Genomic DNA, 18,351 nt, shown 5'->3' with positions numbered 1-18,351 from the left:
AGCTGCAAGAAACGTACTTAGCTTATAAAATGTCTTCGCCTCACACTCCGTACCAGCCTGAGCAATGATGCGGTTAAAAAATACGGTGCTTCCAGCGGACTGACCTACTGCAGCTGAATCAGATAAGATTTCGACTAGAATTCCAACTATCACAAAAGTTTAAGTCCTGCCATTTTGTTTCTCAATTGAACAGGAAGCAAGTGAGTTAATGGGTGTTTGGACCGATGACGTGGTGGTGACTTTTCTATTTTTTGTTTTCTTCTTTTTTTTCTGACGTGTTTTTTCATTCTTTTCGGTAAATTTTTTCTTTACCTTTCTTTTTTAGTAGAAAACAACTCTCTGTACGACTATAGCTACGCTGGAAGCATCCACAGAGGAAAAGCTCCAAACCGACAAAGAAAAACTAATAAGATAATTTTTATAGCTTAAACATGATTTTGTTTATTAGAAATCCATGCGAGTCTGTGGTCCAATGAATTATTGTAATTTTTTACCTTTTCCGATTCAAAATTTTTTTATGAGTCCGCATGTTTAGTGTTCTCTCTGGAACAGTCGACAATTCCATACCAGATTATTTAAGTATTTTTTTAACTGTGTCATTATTTTCATCTAGGTACACGACATTGATGCATGAATTTATTCACACTGATTGACGCACCATAAACAGGAATGAAATTTGATCATATAGTGTTTGAGCGATCCGTATCTATCAAACAGTAAATTCTTACGGATCCATAGTCAAGGCCTCAAGGGGAAGGGCACAAACTTGTTATTTACCTTTACATGTATATTTATGAATCATCTATTTTGTCCAAGGGGGAACTGATTTTGATCAAAGAAGTTGGACTTTCGGTTACCGGTGAAGGAAAGTTCTGGCTAGCAATTTTGTTGAGAGTTTTGTATATTTTGAGTTTTAATGATGTGGGAATGAGAAATGTTATAAGCGATTAAATTTTTTTCATCCTCTTGGCTCTTCCTTCCTGTTAATACGCGACGGTCTTAAGTCGATAAACTAATAAGGATGGATCGTGATGGTAATGAAACATAAGTTGTAACCACACACGAAACCGATAGTTTCATTAACAAATTAATTAAGTACAGTCATAGTGCACCGGCCTTGAATGATCCTAGGTTATTTATGATTAATTTAGCGTAAACTATGGAAGCTTTCATTTCTATAATCTCTTCGACTCTGGCATATTCTTACTCTGATGTGTCCACTGCCTCGATTCTTTGGCAAGGAGACTGAGGTCAACGAGAATAACCAACAAGGCCGGCCGAGATGATCGAAGGTAAGGAACAACTTTCTGCTGAAAAATACTTTCACTGTTACAACGATGCTATGTTGTTCAGTATGAATACCATTCCGAGTTCAAGAAACTAGTCATAGGGTCTGCTCATGAGGCTTGTATTTGATTGTTGTCTTTTATTTTTTTTATTATGTTTTTTCTTCGTCTTCTTGAGTTATTTTCAGAATAACAACCATAAGCCGAAACCCTCTGGACTACCGGACTGTACCAGTGGCGGAACCAGGATTTTAGAAGGGGGGTTAAATTTTTTTTTTCCCGCTACAATATTGTTACTGTGAGCTAGTATGGTAGAGAATGACAGAAAAAGTAGTTTGTGAGATACAAAAAAGGACTGTTACCATTTTATCGCAGAAAATGTTGTCACCCTTGCTTCCATCATGGTTGTCGAAACGCCCATTCCTTTAAAGCAACCTGCATTTCTAAGATAACAATGAACTTGTCAGTTAACGGACCAAAGTTTGATTTCAACTGATCTTTCTGGGAAACCTTCATTACTATTGAGCTAAAGTGAACACCATCAATACAAAAAAGTTTTCATTATATATAATATAATAGATGTAATAGTCAGGTTGATACAAATATACAAAAAAACAACAGATTTACCAACAAAACCCATCAACCAGCATTTAGATCATCATCCATTCCTTTAGTTTTACTTTTTGATCTTTTCGAGCAATAAACAAATCAATTATCCGATCAATACTGATTTTTCGTGCAAGGATACTTTCAATGTTTATCATCATGCAATCTCTAAGAAAGTTTGCATCCATTTTGTTGCGGAGAGCTGATTTAACATTTGACATTGTTGAAAAATACCGTTCCGCACTTGCTGTAGAAACAGGAAGAGTTAATATAAGACGAATCATCCTATCAACTAAAGGATAAACATCTGCCTTTCTTGTTTCCACTAGACGTCTACATAATTCAGCAACAGTTGATAAGTTCTTAAAATCAGCATGCTTGACTACATCTTGCCCATAGTGGTATAATTCATTTCTCAAAGTATGTACCTCTTGTCGACTGAAATCGAGAGGATAAAACTTTTCAGCTAGAGTACAAAGATTTTCTGCATGGAATGCTTTGAAAGATTCTCGAGGATCCAAACATGAACAAAGAACAAGTAACTCCACTGTATCCTCAGGAAACCTTCCAACTAAGTCCGCGATCTGAAGATCAATTGCATCATTAAAAATATCATGGTGATAATGATGATCTACAGTAATGTTATCACGCTGCTGGCAGGAACGACCCGTACCTTGCATATAAGGTGCAGTCATATCAGGGATGTCGATACCATGTTCAATGAAAAATAGGCACACTGTTTCGATAAAAAGTCGATAACCATCTTCATCTGATCTTAATTTATGAAGTAAAAGCTTAGTGTTCGAAACTAAAGCCACGACATTGACTATGTCTTGTGTTTTCTTTTGAAGTCCTTGACATAGTATTTCAGTGTATCCCATTATCTTATATACTAGATGCAACACAAAAACAAATTTAAATTCTTGCATTTTTTCTAAAGTACTTTGTGCTTGACCTACCCCACATGTCTCGTTAGGATCACTTGTACTAATATCTTCATAGTTGTATAAGCTGCATCAAACTTATCAATCAAACTGCATACAGAACCATAATGAGAAATCCAGCGAGTATCAGTAGCTCGTGGCAACGTACCTATTTGATTAGCCCCTCTACCTGTCTCAAGATCACCATTAGCCAACCTTTGGTTAATATCATCTTCTTGAGCATCTTGGAAAGATCCTAAACGCAGTGAAAAAGCAGTGACAAGATTAACAATATTATTTAACATTGAAAAGAAGTCCCAAAGTCTACCGTTTTTTTCAGCTGTGTGAACAAGAGCTAACTGTAGCCTATGTGCAAAACAATGAACATAGTATGCATATTTACAATCTTTAAGAAACAAAGCTTTTAATCCATTCACTCGACCTCGCATATTGTTAGCACCATCATAACCTTGTCCTCGCATGTTTTCAATGGGAAGATTATAACGATTAAGAATATCAGTTATACCTTTTTTGAGAGTTACGGCACAAGTGTTTTTCACACGTTGAATATAGAAAAAACGTTCTTGAACATACTCATCACTATCCACATACCTCAAAACTAGCACCATCTTCTCTTTATCTGAAGCATCTTTAGATTCATCCACAAGTATGCAATATTTCCTATCTCCAATTTCTTCACGAATCTTGTCTCTGATTTCGTTAGAAACAGTATTCAAAATCTCTTTTTGAATAGCAGGCGACGTATAAGTAGAATTTTTGGGAGCATTTTCTAGGACAACCTCTTTCACCTTGTCATTGAGTGTGGCGGAAAATCTAACCATCTCAAGAAAATTACCACGGTTCTTTGAATTTTTCGACTCATCGTGTCCTCTAAAAGGACATTGCTGAAAAGCTAACCACAGGGCACATTGAACCAATATTGTGAATCTTAACTTGTTTCTCCGTATAATCTCTATCGACTGCGTATGGATAATAGTGGAAATATGTTGTCGTGGATTCTTTAAATTCTCACCTGCTTCTACAGATGTGAAGTGTACAGAATTGCTACTTCCCATGTGTGCCAAAAATGCACATTTAGCTCCATTTTTAACGTTATGCCAATTTCTAAATCATTCAAAAGTGTACTCTGGTCTTCTTGGTGGATTTTTCTCAAATAAATAGCAATAGAAACAGAACACAACATCTTTAGCTTTAGAATATTCTAACCAATGAAATTCATCAAACCACTTCGCAGAAAATCGACGGTCTTGGATTCCCATTGGAGTACCTGGATACTTAGCAAGTTTTATTCTAATACGCCCCATTTGTAGATAAGCTCGGCGAACTTCATCACGTTTGTTAGCCGGATGCTGCATTATCGGTATACGTAATCCAGGATCCCGTTCTAAAGAAGTAACATACGCACTATCGGCAACTTCAGGTACGATTCGAGTATCCAATTCTTCAAGATCAGTTCTTCAAGTACCCTCAACTTCTTCAAAATCAGTTCTTTGAATACCCTCAACTCCATCAGTTCTTTGAGTACCCTCAACTTCTTAAAAATCAGTTCTTCTGGTAACCTCAACTTCAACAGTTCTTCGAGTACCCTCAACTTCTTCAGGTTCACAATTTACAACTGGAACTTCATGATTTCTAGCAGATGATGGAGACGAAAACAGCACATTACTAGTTGCTGCTTCAATAGTTTTGAAAAATTTATGCATAGTATTAGTATCTCTTCCATGTTTAGTCCCTTGACAAGGAGTAGACATTGCAACCTGTAGTAAGCATCACAAGTAACTTGTTATACAATAGACAATTTCAATAATTTCAATTTTCATCAATTCAATTCTCAATTAGAAGTCTAAAAGTAGAAAATCCAAACCCTAGAATTACAATTACAATTTCAATTTTCAATTATCAATAATAAACATCAACATAATTTAATTCTCAATTAGAATCGAACCCTAGAAAACAATTAACAACCTTGAGTTTTTACTTCATTCAAAATCAGTAAAACCTAAATACCTAATTTAACACAAAACGAAATAGCTTTTAGGAATTACAAACTTATAGAATTACTCTTGATTGACATGTTGATCATAAATAAGTAAAGAAGAAAATTTCTTACCTATTACTAATGATTGTTCATAACCCCATTCAATTCCATCCACGAACTGCGCTCACTTTGTTTATCGATGTTCTGTATTCTAACAGTAACAAAAGCACCGATTGGAACATGGAACATTAAAATAGGTTAGACACGTAACTGGGCTTGGATGCTTTGACTAATTGGCTTGGACAACTGGTCTCTTTAATCACTTGACGGACTTTGGTGGACTAATATGATCGAGGGGTGGACTAAATTCCTTTGACTGGTGGACTAAATTAAAAAAAAATTCAACTAAAGGGTGAATTATTAACTTGTTCTAGTTTTATGAGAAAAATGGGGGATATAGCCAGGTTTAGCCCCCCTTTACTTCCACCCCTGGACTGTACTAATTAATAATTAGTATATGGCATGTTTCTTTGGTCTAAAAAATAATCCAATACGATCGAGGGGTACTATACCAGACACAAAGTAACAAAAATATCATCCGGGTAATGATGATATCTCCATAGGTGGTGGTGTTTCAAACAAGTTAACGCTGAACTACAAACATTTTTTCTGTTGAAAACCAATATATAGGGCTGCTTTATAGGATTCACAGATTCCACATTAATACTACGTAGTAGTTGTGTACACATATATCTCACTATCAGACACGTGTATATAAAAAGATACGTGGAAAGCATGCAGGCCAAGACATCAAAACATGATGCGCTGCGAAACACCGAATAAACCCCGAGGAGTTACTTTATCTCATCCCCAAAAGAAGCTAAGATCAACGGTGGAGAGAAAGTTAGCTGACACGGACGTGACAGGGGCAAAAGACACTTGTCTGACACGAGCAGACCTCTCAACTACCCGCATTAAACACTCTGAGCAGTGTACGTGTCGATCAACCTGTGGAGCGAGCGAGGATATATCTGCGGGATCAAGGGGCAAACGCAGACCTCTGCGTGATAGACGCAAGAACACAAGAAGATAAGGTTTCAACGGCCTTCAGAGATGGGTTCCACATTCTAACCTTATAAATACCCCTTCTCCACCAAGAGGAAAGGGGATCGGAAAAATCAGGAAGGGAAGGAGAGAGAGAGATTGCAAGTGTAAGTTAATCCTTTAGAAGAGAGAAACATGTAAACCCAAAAGTCATTCGACTACTCGTGTAACCGTGAAGAAGATAGTAAAACAACAAACCCCGTGGACGTAGGCCTTAGTGATGAACCACGTAAACCTCGGTCTTGTTTACATTTCAGCACTTTATATTTGTCTAACCCCATGGATCTTTACTTATACGTTTTGCTTTCTTTGTTTTTACCTATATCCCGTGCGCAAACGCCTCGCATGGAGTTGTTAGATGAGGCTATGATAAACCCGAAGGTTTTGAGCCAAGGAATCAACACTAGGATATCATCATCACAAATCTCTCTAGATTACGATGATTGGTTATGAGCATTCGGATGCCTTCGTGATTTGTGTGTTCACAGTAGTCGAACTTGAATGGTAGTTCATTACTTTATCATTCAAATTCTTTTAGACGTTAAATTTTCGAAGTCCTGTCGGAAAAGAATAATCAAATGCACCACCACGCTAGGCGCTAGTTGACGCGGAGATAGTGATCCTCCGGTAATGATAAGCATGTATATCCATATGTGTGTTGTCTCCAACTAGTCATAGTTTGAACTATTTAAGCTCAAGCATGACGTTTCTTAATTGACACACTGCACACAGTGTATCAATTAAAACAGTGCTCTTTATTTCACTTGTAATTATTCAGGTGTTATACACCTGTTAACATAGATATAGAGTAATTAAACTTAACAACGATAGCATGAAATATTTAGACAAACACTGATTTAGAGCATATATTGCATATTAATCGACTCCATGACCAAATTTTTCTAGCAAGAAAGATTCGGCCCAGGTGATACACCGAGTTGACTACAGTATTGTTTGTAGTACTTCACCCTTTCACGAACTGCCCGGGGGTTCCCTCCATCGCATTCGCCACCGTTGATTCTTCGGATCGTACGACCAAAACCTCCATCAGAAGTTATAACAGAATGAACGCGTTTCATCCAAAACCAAAGTGCAGTTTTGAACGAAATGATTGCATCGGTAGCCGCAAGGTCCGGATTCCTTAAAAGATTGACGCGAATAGCCCTACCACAGGGTCCATAATTATAATTCCATGTAATTTGGAGTGGCCCTCGTCCATAATATTTTTTACCAGGAGCACATGGGTTTTCTCTGCTAGGCTGACAATAGGTTCCTCCTTGTATTTCTCTTATGTAACAGAAATCTGCAGGGGGGAAACAAGAAAATTTAACGATTTAATCTAATTCATGCATATGTAGCTCGAAACTCTACTCATGCTTATCAAATAAGATAACATAGAAATTAATTGGGAAACTCACGTCCTGTTTCACGAGTTACATGAGCGAAAAATGCAGCAATTTCACGTTTTGATTTCGTTGTACTACTAGCGTGACCGAACTTAGGGAACGAGTCAGCGGCTTTAAGAAACGCACTTCGTTTATAGAATGTCTTCCCTTTACATCCCGAACCAGCCTGGTTAAGTATACGATTGAAAAATCCTGGTGTAACCATATTACCAACGGACTGGCCCACCACGGAACCGGAAAATATTCCGGCCAGTATAACCACTATCATAACAAGCTTAATGCCAACCATTTTGGAATATCTGGATTCTGGAATATGAAAACTATTGATGACTTAATGTGTCTGGATGAGAAATTAGCAAGAATTTTTGAGGTGTATTTATAGAGTTTGAAGCCGAGAGGACACATGTTTTTGTATATCTTATAATAAGGTTGATGAAGGCAATCTAACGGCTATTTTTTGGTCAATATCTATCTCAAAGTCTGCTCTTATCTTTTGGAAGTCAATGGTTCTTAAGCCATCGAGAATCCTGTCATTATCTTCGTCTATCTAATGACATTGATACATGAACTTCATTCGCACAATTGGCAGTAGAAATGGGTTTTTAAAAGCCTTGTTTTAATTAATTAGAAATGTATCTTGAGATATGTTAAGTTATTGGAAAGAAATATATACCCAAACTATACCTTGTAACGTAAATAAAAGTCCACAATCAAACAAAGAATAAGAGTATACGAGGATGATATATGTGCTGAAATTAAATATGAAAAGGAATGGATATAAGAATAGGAATCAACTCCATACGTTTCCGGAATTCCATAGTCATTGTCTCCTACCTAGCAAAGTCATTGACTCTTGACTTTTTCATCTTTCATCTTATTGCCGTGAATTCTTCCATGGAAGAACTTCCTACACAATTGCTCTAAAAAAAAAAGAAAAGAAAAGTAAAAGAAAGAGAGAGAAGAGTTTCAAAAAATTATAAGAGTATCCTTTTAGATGTTGGAGGCAGTTTATTAGTCGGCTCCCCAAAAACCCTCTTTGAAACCTTAACAACCATTATAATTACTCCCTTCGTTCCTAATACATAGGCAGAAAACTGAATTTCTCTTAGAGCATATTTTATGGGTAGTCTCCAAATGGAAACTAACTCTTTTATATGAAAGACTACTCGCCCAAATGAACGAGTGAAACTATTATGGGCAAACACAAAAAAAAAGACACTACACGGGAGACAGTCTCCCGTTTAGTTAAAAAAAATTGGATTTTGGACCAGACTGGGGGACTGTCCCCGTCCAGAAAAAAAAAAAAAAAAATCTTCTTAGACGGGGGACAATCCCCCATCAACAAAAGAAAGCTAAATTCCTTTTACATAGACGGGGATAGTCCCCGTCAAAAAAAATCGAAAAAAAAAAAGGTTTTAACAGGGGACTGTCCCCCGTTTTGTACTAAAAGTTTCTTTTTTCTGACGGGGATAGTCCCCCGTCTAGTGTGAAACTCCCAACTACTCGTTCGAATGAACGAGTGTGTGAAAGGATTTGGGGGGAAAGTGGGTTTAAACCTACCCATAGGAGAACCTAATTTGCTCAAATTGGTAGTGGACTCTTTCATTTGAAAGGATAACACTACCCATAGCCCTTGCTCTGAGAATAAGAAATTTTATTGATTTCCTACAATTCATCCTCTTTCCTGTTTTGTCCTTTGTACAATTTCCAACATTAGAAACAAAACTTAATTATAGTTGTAACTACCTATGATAAATAAAGGTAAATATGAAAAAACCCATCTTGGAATTGAAAGTCCGCCTGTCTAATGGGACTACAATCTTTTATCCATATCACCGAACTCTTTCTTTGCCCACAACTTGAGTAATGGTTTGAGCATCTGTAACTTCTTGCACATAATAAAACCTGCACTTCCGCTTATTGAAAATTGTATTGACGAAATAAAAGCAGGGTCATGTGAATTGTGTGACAATCAAAAAAGTAGAAGATAAGTCGTACTCCACTTCACTGTTTTCCTATAAAAGGAGAACTTAGAACATTGTAAAGGGGATGAGTGATTTTGTACGGGTGAGGCTATGTTGTGAGAGAGAATCAGAGAAAGATCCTCTTTCTTAAATATAAACTTTGATTTTGATTTCATCACCATGTCATAGATTTTGTGTGTACGAATCCTTTCGGTGTAGCTTGTAGGATTTCCTTCATCTACAATGACACTGCTTAAAAGAAAGAAGAACAGGGGGAAAAGAAAGGTTAAAGCTTCTAAACTAAAGCAGGTTTTAATTTCTGGAAAATTTAAATTTCTAAACCAAGAAATTAAAATTTTGACAGGGCATGTTGGTACGAAATAGATGTTACTAATGCGATTTTTATTCCCTGGAGGCTATGAGATTTTGAACAGAAGGTTGTTAATCGATAATAGAACGTAAATATGTTTCGAATTTATACCGTGGATTTCAACCAGTGGCGGAACCAGGATTTTAGAGGGGGGGCTAAATTTTTTTTTCCGCTACAATATTGTTACTGTGAGCTAGTATGGTAGAGAATGACAGAAAAAGTAGTTTGTGAGATACAAAAAAAGGACTGTTACCATTTTATCGCAGAAAATGTTGTCACCCTTGCTTCCATCATGGTTGTCGAAACGCCCATTCCTTTAAAGCAACCTGCATTTCTAAGATAACAATGAACTTGTCAGTTAACGGACCAAAGTTTGATTTCAACTGATCTTTCTGGGAAACCTTCATTACTATTGAGCTAAAGTGAACACCATCAATACAAAAAAGTTTTCATTATATATAATATAATAGATGTAATAGTCAGGTTGATACAAATATACAAAAAAACAACAGATTTACCAACAAAACCCATCAACCAGCATTTAGATCATCATCTATTGCTTTAGTTTTACTTTTCGATCCTTTCGAGCAATAAACAAATCAATTATCCGATCAATACTGATTTTTCGTGCAAGGATACTTTCAATGTTTATCATCATGCAATCTCTAAGAAAATTTGCATCCATTTTGTTGCGGAGAGCTGATTTAACATTTGACATTGTTGAAAAATACCGTTCCGCACTTGCTGTAGAAACAGGAAGAGTTAATATAAGACGAATCATCCTATCAACTAAAGGATAAACATCTGCCTTTCTTGTTTCCACTAGACGTCTACATAATTCAGCAACAGTTGATAAGTTCTTAAAATCAGCATGCTTGACTACATCTTGCCCATAGTGGTATAATTCATTTCTCAAAGTATGTACCTCTTGTCGACTGAAATCGAGAGGATAAAACTTTTCAGCTAGAGTACAAAGATTTTCTGCATGGAATGCTTTGAAAGATTCTCGAGGATCCAAACATGAACAAAGAACAAGTAACTCCATTGTATCCTCAGGAAACCTTCCAACTAATTCCGCGATCTGAAGATCAATTGCAGCATTAAAAATATCATGGTGATAATGATGATCTACAGTAATGTTATCACGCTGCTGGCAAGAACGACCCGTACCTTGCATATAAGGTGCAGTCATATCAGGGATATCGATACCATGTTCAATGCAAAATAGGCACAATGTTTCGATAAAAAGTCGATAACCATCTTCATCTGATCTTAATTTATGAAGTAAAAGCTTAGTGTTCGAAACTAAAGCCACGACATTGACTATGTCTTGTGTTTTCTTTTGAAGTCCTTGACATAGTATTTCAGTGTATCCCATTATCTTATATACTAGATGCAACACAAAAACAAATTTAAATTCTTGCATTTTTTCTAAAGTACTTTGTGCTTGACCTACCCCACATGTCTCGTTAGGATCACTTGTACTAATATCTTCAATAGTTGTATAAGCTGCATCAAACTTATCAATCAAACTGCATACAGAACCATAATGAGAACTCCAGCGAGTATCAGTAGCTCGTGGAAACGTACCTATTTGATTAGCCCCTCTACCTGTCTCAAGATCGCCATTAGCCAACCTTTGGTTAATATCATCTTCTTGAGCATCTTGGAAAGATCCTAAACGCAGTGAAGAAGCAGTGACAAGATTAACAATATTATTTAACATTGAAAAGAAGTCCCAAAGTCTACCGTTTTTTTCAGCTGTGTGAACAAGAGCTAACTGTAGCCTATGTGCAAAACAATGAACATAATATGCATATTTACAATCTTTAAGAAACAAAGCTTTTAATCCATTCACTCGACCTCGCATATTGTTAGCACCATCATAACCTTGTCCTCGCATGTTTTCAATGGGAAGATTATAACGATTAAGAATATCAGTTATACCTTTTTTGAGAGTTACGACACAAGTGTTTTTCACACATTGAATATCGAAAAAAAATTCTTGAACATACCCATCACTATCCACATACCTCAAAACTAGCACCATCTGCTCTTTATCTGAAGCATCTTTAGATTCATCCACAAGTATGCAATATTTCCTATCTCCAATTTCTTCACGAATCTTGTCTCTGATTTCGTTAGAAACAATATTCAAAATCTCTTTTTGAATAGCAGGCGACGTATAAGTAGAATTTTTGGGAGCATTTTCTAGGACAACCTCTTTCACCTTGTCATTGAGTGTGGCGGAAAATCTAACCATCTCAAGAAAATTACCACGGTTCTTTGAATTTTTCGACTCATCGTGTCCTCTAAAAGGACATTGCTGAAAAGCTAACCACAGGGCACATTGAACCGATATTGTGAATCTTAACCTGTTTCTCCGTATAATCTCTATCGACTGCGTATGGATAATAGTGGAAATATGTTGTCGTGGATTCTTTAAATTCTCACCTCCTTCTACAGATGTGAAGTGTACAGAATTTTTTACTTCCCATGTGTGCCAAAAATGCACATTTAGCTCCATTTTTAACGTTATGCCAATTTCTAAATCCTTCAAAAGTGTACTCTGGTCTTCTTGGTGGATTTTTCTCAAATAAATAGTAATAGAAACAGAACACAGCATCTTTAGCTTTAGAATATTCTAACCAATGAAATTCATCAAACCACTTCGCAGAAAATCGACGGTCTTGGATTCCCATTGGAGTACCTGGATACTTAGCAAGTTTTATTCTAATACGCCCCATTTGTAGATAAGCTCGGCGAACTTCATCACGTTTGTTAGCCGGATGCTGCATTATCGGTATACGTAATCCAGGATCCCGTTCTAAAGAAGTAACATACGCACTATCGGCAACTGCAGGTACGATTCGAGTATCCAATTCTTCAAGATCAGTTCTTCAAGTACCCTCAATTTCTTCAAAATCAGTTCTTTGAATACCCTCAACTCCATCAGTTCTTTGAGTACCCTCAACTTCTTCAGAATCAGTTCTTCGAGTAACCTCAACTTCAACAGTTCTTCGAGTACCCTCAACTTCTTTAGGTTCACAATTTACAACTGGAACTTCATGATTTCTAGCAGATGATGGAGACGAAAACAGCACATTACTAGTTGCTGCTTCAATAGTTTTGAAAAATTTATGCATAGTATTAGTATCTCTTCCATGTTTAGTCCCTTGACAAGGAGTAGACATTGCAACCTGTAGTAAGCTTCACAAGTAACTTGTTATACAATAGACAATTTCAATAATTTCAATTTTCATCAATTCAATTCTCAATTAGAAGTCTAAAAGTAGAAAACCCAAACCCTAGAATTACAATTACAATTTCAATTTTCAATTATCAATAATAAACATCAACAAAATTTAATTCTCAATTAGAATCAACCCCTAGAAAACAATTAACAACCTTGAGTTTTTACTTCATTCAAAATCAGTAAAACCTAAATACCGAATTTAACACAAAACGAAATAGCTTTTAGGAATTACAAACTTATAGAATTACTCTTGATTGACATGTTGATCATAAATAAGTAAAGAAGAAAAATTCTTACCTATTACTAATGATTGTTCATAACCCCATTCAATTCTAGCCACGAATTTCGCTCACTTTGTTTATCGCTGTTCTGTATTCTAACAGTAACAAAAGCACCGATTGGAACATGGAACATTAAAATAGGTTAGACACGTAACTGGCTTGGATGCTTTGACTAATTGGCTTTGACAACTGGTCTCTTTAATCACTTGACGTACTTTGGTGGACTAATATGATCGAGGGGTGGACTAAATTCCTTTGACTGGTGGACTAAATAAAAAAAAAAATTCAATTAAAGGGTGAATTATTAACTTGTTCTAGTTTAATGAGAAAAAGGGGTGGCTATAGCCAGGTTTAGCCCCCTTTACTTCCACCCCGGTGGTAATGTTTTAGGTGTACAAATTAAGTGGGTTGTTGATGGCTATTTAAAGCAGATTTTGGTGCAAAGAAAAGTAGAAGAAGAATGTTCTTCAATCGTTCATAAGTCAATATGAGCTATTATTGGTAACCACTAGGCATGTCTATTCATATTATGAGTGCGGCATTCTCTACTTATAACATTGACTTTTGACTAGTCAGAGTTGATGTGCTTCGAATTTTTACGCTGTATTTCCACCTAGTCGGGGAAGATTGGCCGACACAAAAATGAACATACGGTATGTAGCAAATTCCAAAAGTCCATGGCGGACGAATCTTTATGCAAATTTTCACCAATAATACCCAATAAGTCAATAAAAAATACGCCACTATGAATACCAAAAATCTGGATCCTTTGATGTTCAAAAATCTATATAAAAATCCACAAAAACAGTTTTATTGACGTTTGAAAATTTGAATTTCAGTAGTCTATAACATGCAGTCTAGATCAAGCCACATGTTGAAATACAAGATTTGGAAAACATTAAATTTTGTAGCCACTGCAAGCATATGGGACACAAATTTGAACACTGTCTTGCAACGCGTAAGATTTTGGGTGGTAAATTGGCAGGGACTATTTCTGAGGAGACTGGGAATGCTCAGGCTACCCAAATTAATGAGCGCAATACTGTTGATGCTCTTAGGAGCGAAAATAAGCATACTAAATATGCTTGGAAAGAAGTGCGTGGTAGAAAGAAAAATGGGCAGGGTGCTTTCAATTTAGTGAATGCTGCTGCAAGTGCAGGTTCTATGGATCAGGTTAACAAGGAAAACCATGTTGCAGGTGTGGTGGGTGATGTTTCTACACCTTTGGTGAATGATTTGTTCAGGTCTGAGCCAATTTGCTCTACAAATTATTTTCAAGTGCTTACTGCTGAACTTGGTATTAGATAGGAGGAGGGGAAAATTAATACTAATATGGAAACTGATGAGGAATCTGATGTGCAGTACGTTGACAACCCTGAATTGGAGGCTGTTGCTATGGCAACTGAAGTCAAAAATTCAAAGGATTGGGGTTCTATTTTGGATGCTAAAATTGATAGTAGAGATGCAGGTACAGTTAACGCTGTAGATGTTGATGCACAGATAGCGTTGGAGCTAGCTGAAGCTGAAACAAAATATAATTTGGCCTTGGCTGAAATGGAAAAAAATAGAAGGCCCTAGCAGACAGGTTGCATAAGGAAGAGGAAACAGATGTGTAACAAGGTAAATATACTGATGATTCAAAATTTTCTAACTAGGAGTCAGATACAAATCAGGATATAGGTGCATATATTCAGGCTAGAATGAGAGCACATGAAGTTGAGGTTTTGGATGGGCGTAAGGATCAGCAAAATTGTAAAATTTTGGGTATCAAGATCCAACAGAAATCACCTAAGCCCAATCCTAGTTCTGCTAATTCTCAAGAGGTGGAGTCCTATTCTCAAGAGACAGATAAAATGAAGACCACTACTAAGAAGACTCCTAAGAAGGAAAATCGAAAATAATAATTTTGTCTTCTTTTTTTTTTGTTTTCTTTTTATTACTTTGGGATTTATGGGTCCTTCCATTCTCGCGCGTTTTTGAGTTTTTATTTTTCACCCTTATGGTTTATGGGGGTGAGGAGGCCCCTGCCTTCCATTTTGTAATTCTTGTAATTAGGTTTTTTACTATAATAAACCATTTGGACTTGGAAAAAAGAAAAAAAATAGATCAAGCCACATTTTTTTCATACAAAATCACCTTAAAAAATCGAAATAAAACTACAAACGCACATTTTTTTTCCACATTTTTCTGGAAGGTATAAATCTACTTTTACGTTTCACATAAACCTTTCGTCCGAGTTGCATAGGATATCAGCCTTCAGTTGTTCCATTAGATGAGTCGGATTCTAATTTCAAAATTATTTTTTTCAATAGAGTATAACACACAAAGAAAAAGGATAATGAAGAAATCTAAATAACTTTTCAATAAAAAAAATTACCAACCAAAAATTAGGACACCAAGACAAAACCCATTATTCCACTTGAGAAAAATCATTTTGGTACTAGTACTATGAAAACTCATTATTCCAGTCAATTCTCCACTAAAAAATATAAAAATAAATAAATTCTTGATTGTTATTCATTCATCATTTTGAACGAAACAGAACTCTCTCAGATTGTCTAGTAAATGGAATTCTTTTAGCAAGTTAGTTTATCCCCAGGTGACACACCAAATTGTTCACAGTAACTCTTATAGTAATTGATCCTGGCCTCTTCCCCATTACACGCAAGTGCAATCGCACGAGTAGTCCCCCCAAATCCTTGACCTGAATTGATCAACGAATGCGCATTGTTCATCCAAAACCACAAAGCTGTTTTGAAAGAGATGATGGGATCATTAGCGACAGTTTCGGGAGCGTTGAGACCATCAAAACCAATACTCTCTCCTGCATAACCATAGTTAAAATTCCAAGACAACTGAAGCGGTCCTCTGCCATAGTATTGTTTCCCGGGCGCACAGGGATATTTCTCGTTCTCCTCAATGCAATAATCCTTGCTTTGACCATCTATTTCTTCAATCTTACAAAAATCTGCAGGGTGTGTAAAGTGATGAAAGAAAGTTAGATGATCTACATTGAGCAAAAACCCTAACCTTCAGAAAATATAAAAAGACGACAATTATTAATCGAAAAACTTACTTCCAGTTTCATAAGTTACATGAGCAAAGAATGCAGCAATTTCTCGTTTCGAGTCATCCGTAGTCCCTTCTTGACCAAACAGAGTATACGACTTTAGGGCATCCAGAAACGAACCACGCCAATAGAAATCCAACCCTGGGCATGTATTCCCTTCTGCTCCATTCTTAATCCCATCGAAGAATTCAACTGTTACGGTATCTGAAACCGGCAGAAAAGCATAGCACGGACCTTCTAAACAAGCAAAGCCGCAAAACTTTTCACCCAAGCCACACATTCCGGATCGAGTACAACATAAGTCTGGTGAACAATCACAGTTTTGACCCATAATTCTCTGCAACGAAGTTGCCAAGAGGATTCCGAGCAGGGCTATCAGGTTTACTACGTTGAATCCTACCATTCTTTTCAGAAAATGAAAAGAGAAGAGGAGATAATTTTTAATGATTCTGTGTGATAACCAAGACAAACGGCACAGTATGTAAGATATTCGCAACTCTTAAAAATGAAAGGTTCATTTTTCTTTTGGCTTTTTTAGGAAGCTATTAATAGAGAATTATAGCGAGATCTTGCAGTAAAAATATATAGATGTTTTTGAAAGCTTTTTTTTTTCTTTTTTCTTTGGAAGCCTTTTTTGGAAGCTATTAATGGAGAATTCATGATACCTGAGATATTGTTTTAAATATTGATGATATTACGAATAAATAAACAAGATATTCATAATTGGTGAAGGAGGGTGGATATTTGCCCCTGTACTAGAGGAGTCCGTCATTTCTTTTTGTAAAATGTGGAGAAATTTTTTAGGTGGTATCCTTCGCTTCCTAAAATACTCATGTCAAACATTAAATTATACGGTAATTCTATCGTGATCTTTTTCCGGATTTTTTTCCTTCTTTCTCTGTTTTCCAATTTGAAACAAAAACTTTTATTCTTCTCGGATCACTCTACTCCACCTCCTCCTCCTATAACCACCACCACCACCCTCCTCCTTCATTTCCCGATTTCTTTTCTTCTTTGTCTGTTTTCCGATTTGAAACAAAAACTTTTATTCTTCTCGGATCACTCTACTTCGTCTCCTCCTATAACCACTACCACCACCCTCCTCCTTCAATTTTTTGAGTACACCATTCTAATTTTTACCAACACTATTGCAGGCATACAATACAAAACCAATTACCAATAAGTGGAAAAACCCTTCTTATTATATTTTAAATTTATTAAAGGGATATTAGCAATGCGGTACTATGTCTATTATCCTTCACACGTCTCTCGGGTGTATGGCATTCTCTATGGGCCTCTAACACGTGGACCAGTGTTGTATAGGTGGTCGTTAACCCCACTTACATATGGACATGGTTCTGGTACCAAATTAAAGTCTGCGAACATCGAACCCAAAAACCAATTAATAATGAGTAGAGTGACCATTTCATATTAGTATATTTTAAGTTTATCAAGGGAATATTAACAATGTGAGACTATTATCCTTTACACCACCAGTTCCACCACTCCAGTCTCAGTTTTTTGTGATTTTGATTTCACCTCTAAATGGGATGACGAGATGATCAATAATTTTCACCACCATCGTTATACTATCAGCACCAGCGCCACTAGCTCAATTTACTTTAGGTACCACTGTTACATCTCAATTTCAAAAAATAAATGGCATTAAACTTTTTTGCTTCAAAATTTTGCTTCCAAATCCAGCTGCTGCAACACCATATTCTATTACATGTTAATTCTACCTTCACCAGTTTTATATTAGATCAATTCCCCAACTTCTGTTTCAGTTTTCTCTAATTTGGATGATCACTAATTTTTTCCACCACCGACACTACGCCGTTACCACTTCCCATGTTCTTCTATTTTACAAAAACAAGTTCTCCCTTTCGCAAAAGGGGAAATTGGGAAAATGCCCCAATATGGGATGCAATATTGGAAATCTGCCCCAACATTTAAAAGTTCGGAAAAATGCCCCATTCCGTCAAAAACTCAGTTAAGTCACATGTGTGAGCCCACACACGCGAATAAAAAGACAAATACGTCCTTCAAAATTCACGGTTAAGGGTTCAAAATCCAGGATTGAGGG

The 18,351-nt window shown here is 36.4% G+C and overlaps 5 protein-coding genes across 5 annotated transcripts; all 5 read right to left on the bottom strand.

The window, feature by feature from the left end:
- Positions 1-1,936: 1,936 nt before the first annotated feature.
- Positions 1,937-2,773, bottom strand: LOC113280725. The gene has a single exon (XM_026529311.1). It carries the CDS (start codon positions 2,771-2,773, stop codon positions 1,937-1,939), a length of 837 nt encoding a protein of 278 aa, XP_026385096.1.
- Positions 2,774-2,847: 74 nt separating this feature from the next.
- LOC113280724 (zinc finger MYM-type protein 1-like) lies at positions 2,848-3,891 on the bottom strand. Its single transcript, XM_026529310.1, has one exon. The coding sequence runs from the start codon at positions 3,889-3,891 to the stop codon at positions 2,848-2,850; it is 1,044 nt and encodes a 347-aa protein (XP_026385095.1).
- A 2,733-nt stretch (positions 3,892-6,624) lies between these two features.
- On the bottom strand, positions 6,625-7,681 carry LOC113284562 (endochitinase A-like). Its single transcript, XM_026534056.1, has 2 exons — positions 7,337-7,681; positions 6,625-7,221 (listed from the first exon to the last, which is right to left on the bottom strand). Exons 1-2 carry the CDS (start codon positions 7,611-7,613, stop codon positions 6,821-6,823), a joined length of 678 nt encoding a protein of 225 aa, XP_026389841.1. The 5' UTR covers positions 7,614-7,681; the 3' UTR covers positions 6,625-6,820.
- A 2,414-nt stretch (positions 7,682-10,095) lies between these two features.
- LOC113284560 (zinc finger MYM-type protein 1-like) lies at positions 10,096-12,108 on the bottom strand. Its single transcript, XM_026534054.1, has 2 exons — positions 10,584-12,108; positions 10,096-10,402 (listed from the first exon to the last, which is right to left on the bottom strand). The coding sequence occupies exons 1-2, from the start codon at positions 11,919-11,921 to the stop codon at positions 10,313-10,315; spliced, it is 1,428 nt and encodes a 475-aa protein (XP_026389839.1). The 5' UTR covers positions 11,922-12,108; the 3' UTR covers positions 10,096-10,312.
- Positions 12,109-15,552: 3,444 nt separating this feature from the next.
- On the bottom strand, positions 15,553-16,794 carry LOC113284561 (endochitinase EP3-like). The gene is made up of 2 exons (XM_026534055.1): positions 16,272-16,794; positions 15,553-16,163 (listed from the first exon to the last, which is right to left on the bottom strand). The coding sequence occupies exons 1-2, from the start codon at positions 16,666-16,668 to the stop codon at positions 15,772-15,774; spliced, it is 789 nt and encodes a 262-aa protein (XP_026389840.1). The 5' UTR covers positions 16,669-16,794; the 3' UTR covers positions 15,553-15,771.
- Between the last annotated feature and the right edge of the window lie 1,557 nt (positions 16,795-18,351).

The sequence above is a fragment of the Papaver somniferum genome, chromosome 5 (genome assembly GCF_003573695.1).
Source record: "Papaver somniferum cultivar HN1 chromosome 5, ASM357369v1, whole genome shotgun sequence".
Lineage (NCBI taxonomy): Eukaryota > Viridiplantae > Streptophyta > Magnoliopsida > Ranunculales > Papaveraceae > Papaver > Papaver somniferum.
This window is presented reverse-complemented; position numbering and strand designations above follow the sequence as displayed.

Excerpts from the sequence above, each read along its gene's own strand:
- LOC113280725 (XM_026529311.1), bottom strand. The coding sequence starts at position 2,773 with ATGGGATACACTGAAATACTATGTCAAGGACTTCAAAAGAAAACACAA.
- LOC113280724 (XM_026529310.1), bottom strand. The coding sequence starts at position 3,891 with ATGGGAAGTAGCAATTCTGTACACTTCACATCTGTAGAAGCAGGTGAG.
- LOC113284562 (XM_026534056.1), bottom strand. The coding sequence starts at position 7,613 with ATGGTTGGCATTAAGCTTGTTATGATAGTGGTTATACTGGCCGGAATA. Across the intron at positions 7,222-7,336 it reads TGTAACTCGTGAAACAGGAC|ATTTCTGTTACATAAGAGAA; the intron begins GTGAGTTTCCCA and ends TCCCCCCTGCAG.
- LOC113284560 (XM_026534054.1), bottom strand. The coding sequence starts at position 11,921 with ATGGTTAGATTTTCCGCCACACTCAATGACAAGGTGAAAGAGGTTGTC. Across the intron at positions 10,403-10,583 it reads TCGATTTCAGTCGACAAGAG|CAAGTGCGGAACGGTATTTT; the intron begins GTACATACTTTG and ends CTGTTTCTACAG.
- LOC113284561 (XM_026534055.1), bottom strand. The coding sequence starts at position 16,668 with ATGGTAGGATTCAACGTAGTAAACCTGATAGCCCTGCTCGGAATCCTC. Across the intron at positions 16,164-16,271 it reads TGTAACTTATGAAACTGGAA|ATTTTTGTAAGATTGAAGAA; the intron begins GTAAGTTTTTCG and ends CACACCCTGCAG.